This window comes from Diceros bicornis, chromosome 8, assembly GCF_020826845.1.
Source record: "Diceros bicornis minor isolate mBicDic1 chromosome 8, mDicBic1.mat.cur, whole genome shotgun sequence".
NCBI lineage: Eukaryota > Metazoa > Chordata > Mammalia > Perissodactyla > Rhinocerotidae > Diceros > Diceros bicornis.
In genome coordinates, this window is record NC_080747.1 from 40,550,345 (window position 1) to 40,561,643 (window position 11,299).

Here is an 11,299-nt window from a genome sequence, read left to right on the forward strand (position 1 = left end):
TTGGGTTGTGTTGATCTGACAAGCATACATGCTCTACAGTGAATGAGCTCATAAAACATGCTCCTTGCCCCTACAATAATCACCTTCTGTTAAGAAACTCTTATTGTAGACTGGGTACAGTGCAATTTGGAAGGGAGGGAGAGGAAATAGTCACTATTCTTGTGTTCTACATCCATAGCAATTGCCTTTTAATTTGTCTCTCTCCCATCAAGCATGTCACCAACATTTGCCCAAGTTTAAACTCCTAAAACAAAATGAGAATACCTTAAAAGGAAGAAGTAGGAAAAGGAAAGGGTTGAATGAAGGGAAATTTGTAAGAAGGCTTTTGCTAGTGAAATTTCATTATAGTGAATATAGTTTTCTTGTTATTCATTCATTTAGTTAGAGAGTAGATGGGCAGCAGTGGTGATTCACTTACTCATTCATTAATTCATTTCATTCAACAACATTTACTCACTGAATAGTTATTTATGACCCAAGCACTGTGTTTAGGTGCTGGGGATTCAGCAATGAACAAAACACATGAATCCCCACCCACAGGGAGCTTGCATTCTCTAGCACTTGCAAACTTGAATGTAATTTCTAACAGCTTACTCAGCAAAACAAAATTCTGTTAGCACAAAGAATTCAAATATCCCAAAGTTCATTGAAATAGGATTTTATTTGAGAAATACCTTAAAGTTGTTGTCAAATATTGGGGAGCTATGGGAAGTGAAAAGAGTGTACGTCGTGCTGATGACCAGTAATGGGCGACTGTAATCATATCAGCAAAACCTCTCGTTCTGTGGGATGTGCATATTATTTTAAGCCATGTGACCTTTCACAAACTATTAATTATTCTTCCCTCTTTTTAGTGGAATTCGGTGCGATCTGTAAGTCGATGTCGAAGCAGGAGTTTAAGTCCCATCTGCCCCCGTACCCATATTGGTTTAAGCATGGTACGTATCTGTCTAATCATCTTCACACAAAATCATCCTATGGTCAATATTTTTTTCTTCTAGAGTTGCCTATGAAAAAGGTGATTATAAGTCTATAGGCAGAAAGGGAACCTGTTGCAATAACCCCAAACTGATTTTTATACTACCTTGGGCTAAGGAATCTATCATTCTAGAAAGAAGGAATAGAGGTAGTTTTTTTCTTAATTAGTTGAAAGAATAATAGACTTTACTTATTTCATAGTTTTATTTTTATCTTTGAATGAAAATGACTGTTAGATATCAGGTAGTCTTCTGAACAGAGGATGGGGCACCTTAGTCGATGGATCTCCACACAGGTCCCTGGTTCCTCCAGAACTTGTACGAGTTTGGAGAAATTGCTCAAATGGTCTAAACTGTAATACTGTATAAAGGGCATTGCAGGTGTTAATTTTCTTCCAAACTTCAGAGTAGGAAGAATAAGATTAGTTTCTTTGCATATTAATTCTTAGGAGGATTACTAATACTTCTGTTGAAGAACAGCAAAAACATCTCTGAAAATGATGGAGATAACATCCCTAGAAACATTATGATGATTTACCACTGTTCACTTATTCAACAAATAATATTTAGTCAATGCCTTTGAATACAAGGCTGGACCAGGACATGTGGACACCACAGATGCTAACAATTTGCTGCTCCTTCGCATAAAAATTCTTTGAATATTTGTTCAACTTGGTTTTAGGGAGAGTAGTGGAGAAGGAGAACCACATCTGGCAACATTCCACTCCTCTGAAATTACCTCTAGTAATGCAGCTCTACCCTAAACTTCTAAAACCCCCTCAGCAAAACAAAAACAGAAACAGCCCCCCCTGCAGTTAATAAACCTCACCTTTCTTCCTGAGCTTAGCGAGCATCTATTGTTACTCCACCCGCTCCATTGTGTTTGATAATGTCCTCATCAAGCATTCCATCTATATCTCATGGACGCTAGATTTAGGGGGGACAGCACACAAATGACTAAAACATGGTTTCTTCCTTGAATGGGTTTCAATATAAGAAGATCAATATGATTTAAACAAAGTAACTGAATGCGGGGTATGATGCAGTCCATAAAAGAGGGCCAAAGGGCTGGAGTTGTTGGAGGAGGTGGAGATGCCTTCTGGATTTGGTAGTGAGGACGATTCATGGGGGCGTTGGTGTTTGACCTGGCAGAATTTCAATGGGCTGGGAAATTGGGGAGGAGTATCCAGGTGGAGGAGAAAGCATGTATCTGACACAATTCTTTTGCTCTTGGCTGTTTTAATATGACTTAATTATCCTTATTCACGAATAAATATTTACAATAGGTAAAAAGCAAAAAGATAGTGCGTTTAGTGGACTGATCAATAAAAAGGAAATCTTGAGAGTTTTATACTGGAAGAATCACACTTCTCACTCTAAGAGGAAATGGAATATTAGAATAAAGAGCAATATTAGACACCTATTGTGCTTCTAGCCGTGGCACATTTACCTCTGGACTCCCACTGGAAGGCTGATCAGTGGGCAACTCCCTCCGTAAGGAGCCCCTATCGCTGCTTGAACCAGCTCCTCTCTCTTTCCCACCTTGTGCCTGGGGAGAACCAACTAATTTAAGCTTGAAGTGAGAATAAAATACATTCTCAAAAGTGAAACTGCTGCCAAAATTCTGTCCTTTCCACCATCCTCTCCTTATGACAAGACTGGTACACCTGCAAAATAAAATACAAATCTTTTTGGTTAGTCTGGCTTTTGGGCTTATTTGAGGTCTTGCACCTAAAACAGCTTCCATCTTTATTAGTGTCTATTTATCTGAAGTGTTTGAAGGCTCAGAGCAAGAATGGTGCTTATAGTGAGTTATTTCTGAGCTGTAACAGATTTTTAGGTACAGGTGATGGTTTTTGCTTAGTGAAAGCAAAGGTGAGATTTGAAAAATGATTCTCTTCTGGCTGTCCAGTAACTCTCTTAATAGGGCAGCATTTTGGACACATCAGATAATGCATATAAATGATCTGTCAGAGAGTATTTGATCGTTTTAGCTTTAATTAGTTAATAATAATAGTAATAATTATTGTTATTTTCTGGAAAGCATTGAATTCAACGTGGCCACTGAGCATCCAATCTCAAAGTCTTTAGCAACCATTAAGAAACAACAACAGAAAGCAACAATAGGCCACTGAGCCCAGCTTTTAATTAATAATATAATTTAAACTAAATTGAGTGCCCATTCACTAAGGAAGTATACATGTAATCGCAATGTTCAAACTTACGGGGAAAAATCATAGTTCTGAAGTGCTTCAGAGCAACTATTTAACTGGTTTTAGGGAAAAAACATCCAAAAGGTTCATTCTTTGAGCTCCATCTACTGTGTAATTCACGTTACACTTTTATGTTTTCCAGATATCTCGAAGCCGGAGTCCTTCTCCAATAAGATGCGGATTGCCGAGTAAGTGGGCTGGTTTAGATGGAACAAGTTTTCTGCTTTTTACTGTTCTTTTTAGTACTCAGCGTTGTGCAGCAAAATGAATGTCTTGCTCCCTAGAGAACATCTTTTCCTCCACCACACACCTTTCCTTTCTGGGCCTTCTCACTGATGATACCTGTGCAGGTCCCATGGGTGAGGTACGAGGAGCCCGCAATTGAGAGATCCTGTTGACGTAAGCCTAGATTACCTGCCCTGCTTTCCTTTAGGCCCTCCCAAAAGAAATTCTAAGAAAGTGGCCACAATAACGAACTGTTTATTTTTCTCCCTAGGGTTTTAAAACCATCAGCCATGTTCCTTTGCCACAGTACATCTGCAACAGCCAGCTTCCCCAGTGCCTCCATCTGCCTGCTGTGTCTGCCTCAGACCTCACTTAAGATAATGTGAAAGGCAATTCTGTGTATCGCTGCACACAGAGAGTTAAATGTTTTGGCTTAGCACGTTTGTAACTTCAGATATATTGCATTTTATTTTATTTTATAGATACAAATTCCATTAATTTGATAAAAATGATTGCATAGGTGTTTAGGATCATATTCATTCAAAGCAAAGTCCATTACAAGTTCAGGATTTTCATCCTGAAATACTAGGCCCTTTTATAGCAACTATATGAACAAAAGTGGAAAATCTTTACCATGCTGAGTCCAAAAGACAAGATGAGTCATTTTGGTTTACAAACTGATTATGCATATTGTAATTGCTGGTATTAGTTTTAATGTGAAAACAATATTGGTGTTTTAATTTTCTTTTAAGGTTTGGAAGGCAGCTCTAATCTCAGATTGGGGGACTTGTAGCAGTAGCAATGACTTTAGGCTAAATGTAGATGTTGATGATTTATTTAAGAGAATATAGTTCGTTGGCTTGCTTCTCTTTTCCTACTTTGAGAGGGCCCAGTTTGATTTAGTTGAGCGCTGTATGTCGAAGCCACTGACTCGAGAGAATTTTCTCGCTTCATGAATGTGGAGCAGTGATTTGGATAGAAGCCAGCTTTGAGATAACTGTTAATTACCTTGTGTTTTTCTTCTGGGAATGTCTCATACTGTTTTAATGCACGTGTTATATATAAAGGCTACCTGGGACGTGCCCTTTATCTATTCCACCTAGTTGTTCGCAAATTCAGACTTTCTCTGAATTCCATCTGACTAAAAGTACCTAAACTCAAGGCCTAAAACTAGAGACACCACTTACTGATTTTAAATTAAGTGTACATCCCTTAATTTCTTCAGTGTGAAGTACTGTTGAAAGTTCAAGATAATAATAGAATGTGGCTTTTTGAAGATCAGTGATGATCTTTCTACTTCTTTATCACTTTAAATCCAACCTTAAACACAAGCATTACAAATGCCTGTTCTCGCCCTGTGCATTTTAGAGACAAGCTCTGAATTGGCCATAGATCAGTTTGCGTAAGCTCGGTGCCAAAACCAGCACCTGAGGTTTTTCAGGTGAAAAAAACCCAAACTTCTCTAAAGCGTCTTGTTCCTTGTGCTGGGAGGTAGAGACGAGGGAGAGACCACCTCAGTCCCTGCCCCCTGGGTCTAATGGTCACCAGCTCATTCTGAAATGTGAGGTTAATTTTTCTCCCTCTGTGCATTTACGTAGTCGTCACTTTGAGGCAATGCAGTGTGCTCTAAAGAGAACTTGGTGTTCAGGGAGCTTCAGTTCCAATATGGTCATCACCTTGCTTTGTGGCCTTGAACAAGTTACCTTTCTGAGCCTTAGTCTCATTGTAGAGTAAGGAGGTTGGATGAGATTAATGGTTCTCTCAACGCTCTCAGACTCAGTGCCCCCTTTTATAACAAACATTTTCTTCTGGTTGTTCTGAAGTAAAATTCAAAGTTAATATGATCTATGTTGCATATATACTTTTTATGTTGCATATATACTTTTAAACAATGAATATAGTACTCTATCTGTAATATAAAGCAGAAAAAAAGAAAGAAGTTTTTAATAAAATAAAACATATTTCAATAAAAAAAGCTTGGATATAACTATCATGGAAGATAAAAGTAAATTATCAGATGCCTGCACCTGTATGTAGAACACCCAGCTACAAATGCAGATCAATGTGCGTTGTGTTGGCAACATCAATAGCAGTGTTGTCATTGGATATGATTTTCTGAAATGGTGGACAACTCTTGGTAAAGTTTTGAACAAAAATCTTACAGTTATGCCTTGATTAACATGGTAAATGTGTTCCTGGAAAAGTCAGTGTACATTAAAACCACGCAACAATTCCTTTGTGTTATATGTTAGAAGTCTTTTCTAAAATCTCACTAAGTAATGAGAATGCCTACGTATCAGAATTTTTTTAGGAGTCATATGTGGGAATACATGCTCTCATTTGGAAAAAGGTCACATGTAGCTAAATTTATTTGATCTGTACCCTGTCTGGCCATTTGCCATTTCTCAAGTTTCTAATTTGAACTGTAATCATGCAGGGAATGGTGAATAGGCTAGAATAATTTTTGGAAAGGATCCAGAAATTCAAAGGAGACTGACCTATACTTATTTATCTGGGCATGCACCTTAACCTTAATAACTTTGAAAAATGAAAAGTTATACCTGAGTAAATGTTTATACCTGAGTATAAGTTTATACCTGAGTAAAAGTTTATACCTGAGTAAATGTCAATTTCTGTATTATCAGTTTAACATCTAATAATAAAATCAAGAAAAAGAATGCTTCTGTATCTGCAGCTTCTTTGCAATGAAATGCTTTCTTTCCAGATTCCCAAGTTCAGCGATATCCTTGACCCATCTCCATTCCGTGGGGCCTGAACCAGGGCCACGAGTTCATTCGGTAGATCTCAACTGCACCCCTGCCCCGGGGTTGACCCTGTGGTCACTGCAGTTCCATGCTGGAGCTTCATTGCCAGCTTTAGTTTGTTTTACTCACAATTCTTTGTCGTCATATTCAAGATACTCTGAGTAGTGCTTTACCATTTCCATGGAGCTTTCACTCATGTTATTTCAGTTGCTCCTCCCAGCAAATCCAGGCATGTCTTCAGTGTTACAGGTCGGGAGCCTGCTCATCCAATACAACATGCAGTCCTCTTCCACAGCCTTTTATTTCAGAATAATATTCTATCCTATTTTCTTTTGTTCTGCCATGGCCTGTAGCACCAATTCTTTTGTTTATTGGTTGCTCATTCATTCATTCATTCATACACTCGTGAGTACTTATTCAGCGAGTACCTCTCGTGTGCTGCATACAGTACATCCTGCTAGGGATGTAGTGGTGGACAGGATTCTGGCTATTCTGGAGCTTCATGTCATGCCCAGTTGCATTCCTCGGTGATTTTCCTGTCATAGAGAACAGATATGATGGAAGAAAGAAAAAAAGGCGGAGTCAGTGCAGCAAATTTAAGAGAGAGAATGTCACATATCAATTGAAGAATTGAAATACATTAATTTCGGGGGCAAATACCTATATATAAGAAAGTTACGCAAGGCAATGGGAGAAGTGTGGTGAACTACACAAGGGAATGTAACTCATTGATGTCATCCACAGGTGAATGACTCAGTCTTTTAACAAATATCTACTAATCCTATGATCCTAGAATCCTTAATAATAAAATAAGTGCGGGGAAGAGGAGCTCATAAGATCACTTCCAACACTTCCCATGACCCCACCTGTGTGCTCCTCCTGCTATAGTCCTGGGTAACTGGGAAATTAGCAGATCATTCTAATTCACTTTTAGGCATCCCACAAATCCTTCATGAGTCAGATTGCTGCCAATAGCATTCTATAAAGTTTAGGCTGAGTGGAAGATTTCTTAATAGTATGACTTTGAATAAATCATACCATAATTAAGGGTGAAGTCTGGATCTTTTAAGAAACTAGTATTACAGATTGCATTAGGTCACTGAAATGTGAGCCCAGGAACCATATGGGTAAGTGACATTCAGTATATACCATTTAAATACCAAAGCAGTGAAGTTTGTTGGCCTTAATACAGTGAGTGAACGGGGCCTTGAAAATGAAGTAGGAACTAATTTTCTTATTTCAAAATGAAATGGGATGAGATGATTTCACACTTAAAGAACTGCCCACTGGGTGCCACCATGAGCATTATACTTTCCACAGTATGACTGGCAATTAGTATATCAAAACTGAGCAGCTAACTCTATTTTCTATTGGGTGAGCAACAAAAGAATATGATAAATGGGTACATTATAGCTTCATTTCAGTATAGGTTAAGCCATAATTTTAGTGATACAACCAAAATAATGTGTTGAAATGTGATGTGAAATATATTTTAGAAAACTTTAGTAATTGGACAATTGTCAGATCTTGAGTGCCGTTTGATGAATCAGACCCTTTTGCAACTGATTTCAGGTATTGGGGTGCTGGGTATGGGGCATTACCATCCTACTTCTATCTTCTTAGATAGAAGGGAACAAGTTTCAGAGCCATGTCTTCAGAATAACAGACTTCAGGATCGGCCCAGCTCTATGAGTCACAAGTTGAAGTGAGAATGGAAAAAGTTATTTGTTCGGTCATCATTCATTCATTTAAGAAGCATTTGCCAGTGCTTGTTTTTTTTTTTTTTTCCTTAATTTTATTTATTTATTTTTCCCCCAAAGCCCCAGTAGATAGTTGTATGTCATAGCTGCACATCCTTCCAGTTGCTCTGTGTGGGACGCGGCCACAGCATGGCCAGAGAAGCGGTGCGTCGGTGCGTGCCCGGGATCCGAACCTGTGCCGCCAGTAGCGGAGCTCACGCACTTAACCACTAAACCACGGGGCCGGCCCTGCCACTGCTTGTTAAATGATGTTCCAGGCACTATGTTATGCCCCAGGGAGGCAATGGTGAACAAGACTTTGAGTTGTGGAGAGAATGAGCTCAGCACTTCTTGGCAGTGTGTACCACTGGGATGGGTCTGTAATCTCTCTGAGAGATGAGGCAGTGACTGATAATGACCTCTTATTTGGGAGATAATCTTAAATCCATTATGTTGATAGTGAGTGGAATAAGTCTTCCATTGCACAGTCACCGAGACTTAGCACCGAGTGATAACTCATTTGGGGAGGTTTTCCAGCTTAATGTAACATATGGTGAGAATGATCTGAGAAAATACACATGCACCTTAAATAATGTGCTGGAAATGGCAAGTTGGGCATAAAGCGCTTTGTACTCATCCTTAGAAGGGAGGCCTTAATTAGAACAAGGGAAGATATTCATCAAGGTTGGAGAATCTACTTTCCATGGAAGTAATTTTAGGGGCCCTCCCAGGGAGGCCTCCCCACTCACTCACACTTTATTAGCAAATTCTTGACATTTCACTTTTAGTGCTTTACTCAGACTTAAGATTTTGAAGGATGTTAGAAAGCAAATGCAAATAACTTGGAGCAGTAACCCTGTCATATGAATGAGGTTTTGGATTCTTTCCTGAAGGTCAAATGGATAGATGGAGAGATGAGGGACTATTAGGGCTCTTAGTACATGATTAGGGTTGGCAGGCTATGTAATGGGAACGTTTTTCTCTTTAGCTGGGACGGTCAAAGGCATGAAAATTAGGTTTCACCTATTCCACTGCTGTGTTTGGCATGAGCACAGCCTTACTGGCCAATGAGAGTTCTGTTTTTCCAAAAGGCAGCTTCATCTTAGTAATGGTTGCTATAGACTGGATATTTGTGTCCCTCCTCCAGTTCATTTGCTGAAACCTAATCCCCAAGGAGATGGTATTTGGAGGTGGGGTCGTTGGGAGGTGACTAAGTCATAAGGGCAGAGCCCTCATGAATAGGATTAGTACCCTTGTAAAAGAGACCCCAAAGAGCTCCCTCACCCCTTGATCCATGTAAGGACACAGCAGAAAGACGGCCATCTATGAAGGAGGAAGTGGGTCCTCACCAGACACCAAATCTGCTGGCACCTTGATCTTGGACTTCCTAGCCTCCAAAACTGCGAGGAATAAATGTTTGGTGTGTAAACCACCCACCCTATGGTATTTTTGTTATAGCAGCCCGAATAGACTAAGACAATGGTTATCTTTAATCCAAGACCCATTTATATGCATACTATATCTTGTTGCTTATGACATCTCTTTGCTGCAAATCACTGGTCTTGATGTGATATGACTGACTTCTGATCTTTCTTTCTTTGATTTAAAATTGCCTGCCTGAAAATAAAAGGGGGGAGGGAATAAAGAAAAGCTTTCAGGTTTTCTTTGATTGGAAAAATGAATTTCTTTTAGATGTTATAAGAGTGATGGCCTAATTTAATACATATACTTTATATCCATAATTTGACAGAAAGCTAAAGAAGACCTTAAGTTTCCCAGAATATCCTCTGTGGAATAACTAGTACTTAGTCCAACATTTAGTATATGCCAGACTTTGTGAAAAGCATTTTATATTATTAAACCCATTTTACAGATGGAGAAGCTAAGGCTCAAGGTCATTATTAAGTAACCTACTCCAGGTCACAAAGCTGGTAAATGTTGGAGCAAAAGTTCAAACCCAGGTTTTCTTATGTTGAGCCCACCTTCTTTTCACTGATTCTATGAGATGTTAATAAGATGTAGAATCAAAAAAAAGTATCCTGTGGCCATATAGGTTTGGAAAATAATGAGTTAAAAGTGAGTTGAACAGATCTTTTCTGCAGGACTCTGCAGAGCCCTTAATCTTCTACTGTTCTGGAGCCTTCAAGGAGAATGCCATGCATGACACTCTTCACATTTATTTCCCCATGGTGCCCTTGTTCTCGTGGAGTTTCTGTAAAGGTACTGTTCTAGAAGGCCTATTTCAGGAAACGCTTCTTTGGGATCTATTTGTTTTTTTAGAATTACAGATCAACTGACCATTGGGAGTTAGATTTTATCAACTTTTACAACAATTGAAAAATCCTGACTTTATCGCCTGATAAGACTATTCACCAAATAAATTAGTTACTAAATAAAAGGCCCAAAATGGAAATCTCTTATTTATCTCTGTTCTTTATACCTCTGCTTATCTTTTCTTTTTGTCTTATTTTCTTCCCCCTTTTATCAATTGTATCATAAAATAAAATTCCCTTGAGCCCAATATTTGTGTCAGTGTTGTTTTTCCAGCATTTGTGTTTTTCCTTAAACAGCTCACCTTGTCATACCTTTGCATCTTCACTTCTATTTTCTCTCTCTAGTTCTCTTCTACTCTCTCTTTTTCAGGGTTTCAGTTTTCCTAGTTAATCTTCCTAATGCACATCCATGTATACTTTTTAAAAACAAGCACCTAAACTTTAATGTAATTTTGAATCAATGAAAAAGACAAATGGATATTATTCAAAATTAGAATGCACAGAATAGCATTCTATATAAAGATGCATTTATATCTTGATTCATATAATGTATTAATTTTATGGAAATTTCAAATAAGTTTTTGAAAAATAAAAAATTTCAAATGAAATTTTGAATATTTGTTATTAAAAAATGACAATTCTTAAAATTATCTTAAACTTTCAATAAGTCTGAGCAGTGATTATATTTGCATCTAAAGTCACTTCAATAAAAATGTTGACTAGCATTTCCCAAATTTATTTGATGATGAAAATCACATGGCATGCTTATCAGAGAGATTCTTGGACTCCACTCCAAGCGTATTGAATCAGAATCACCAACAGCATCTGTATTTTTAATATCAGCAGACAAGTTTGAAAAAGACTGGTGTCTGGCTTTAATGACCCATAAGCAAAATATTGCAGAAATCATTTATTGCATATGTTTTGCTACTCTTAACTTTCTAAATGGAAAATAATATATTGATTTAAAAGGCTCTGAGCATATTATATTACTTGCCACATTTCAGTAATAGGTAAATTACTGAAAATTGAGTATATGTATTCTTTATCTGTATGTATACATATAAAAATATGGCCAATTATGAGCTATACAATTAGATTTTCAAT

The 11,299-nt window shown here is 38.0% G+C and overlaps 1 protein-coding gene across 1 annotated transcript in view; it reads left to right on the forward strand.

The window, feature by feature from the left end:
• Positions 1-6,029, forward strand: part of SPATA18 (spermatogenesis associated 18) — a 38,089-nt gene extending 32,060 nt beyond the window's left edge. Inside the window, exons 11-13 of the mRNA XM_058546383.1 lie at positions 855-938; positions 3,333-3,378; positions 3,687-6,029. Of these exons, the coding sequence (XP_058402366.1) occupies positions 855-938; positions 3,333-3,378; positions 3,687-3,694 (138 nt within the window). The 3' untranslated portion in view covers positions 3,695-6,029. The remainder of the gene's footprint in view (positions 1-854; positions 939-3,332; positions 3,379-3,686) is intronic.
• Positions 6,030-11,299: the final 5,270 nt, after the last annotated feature.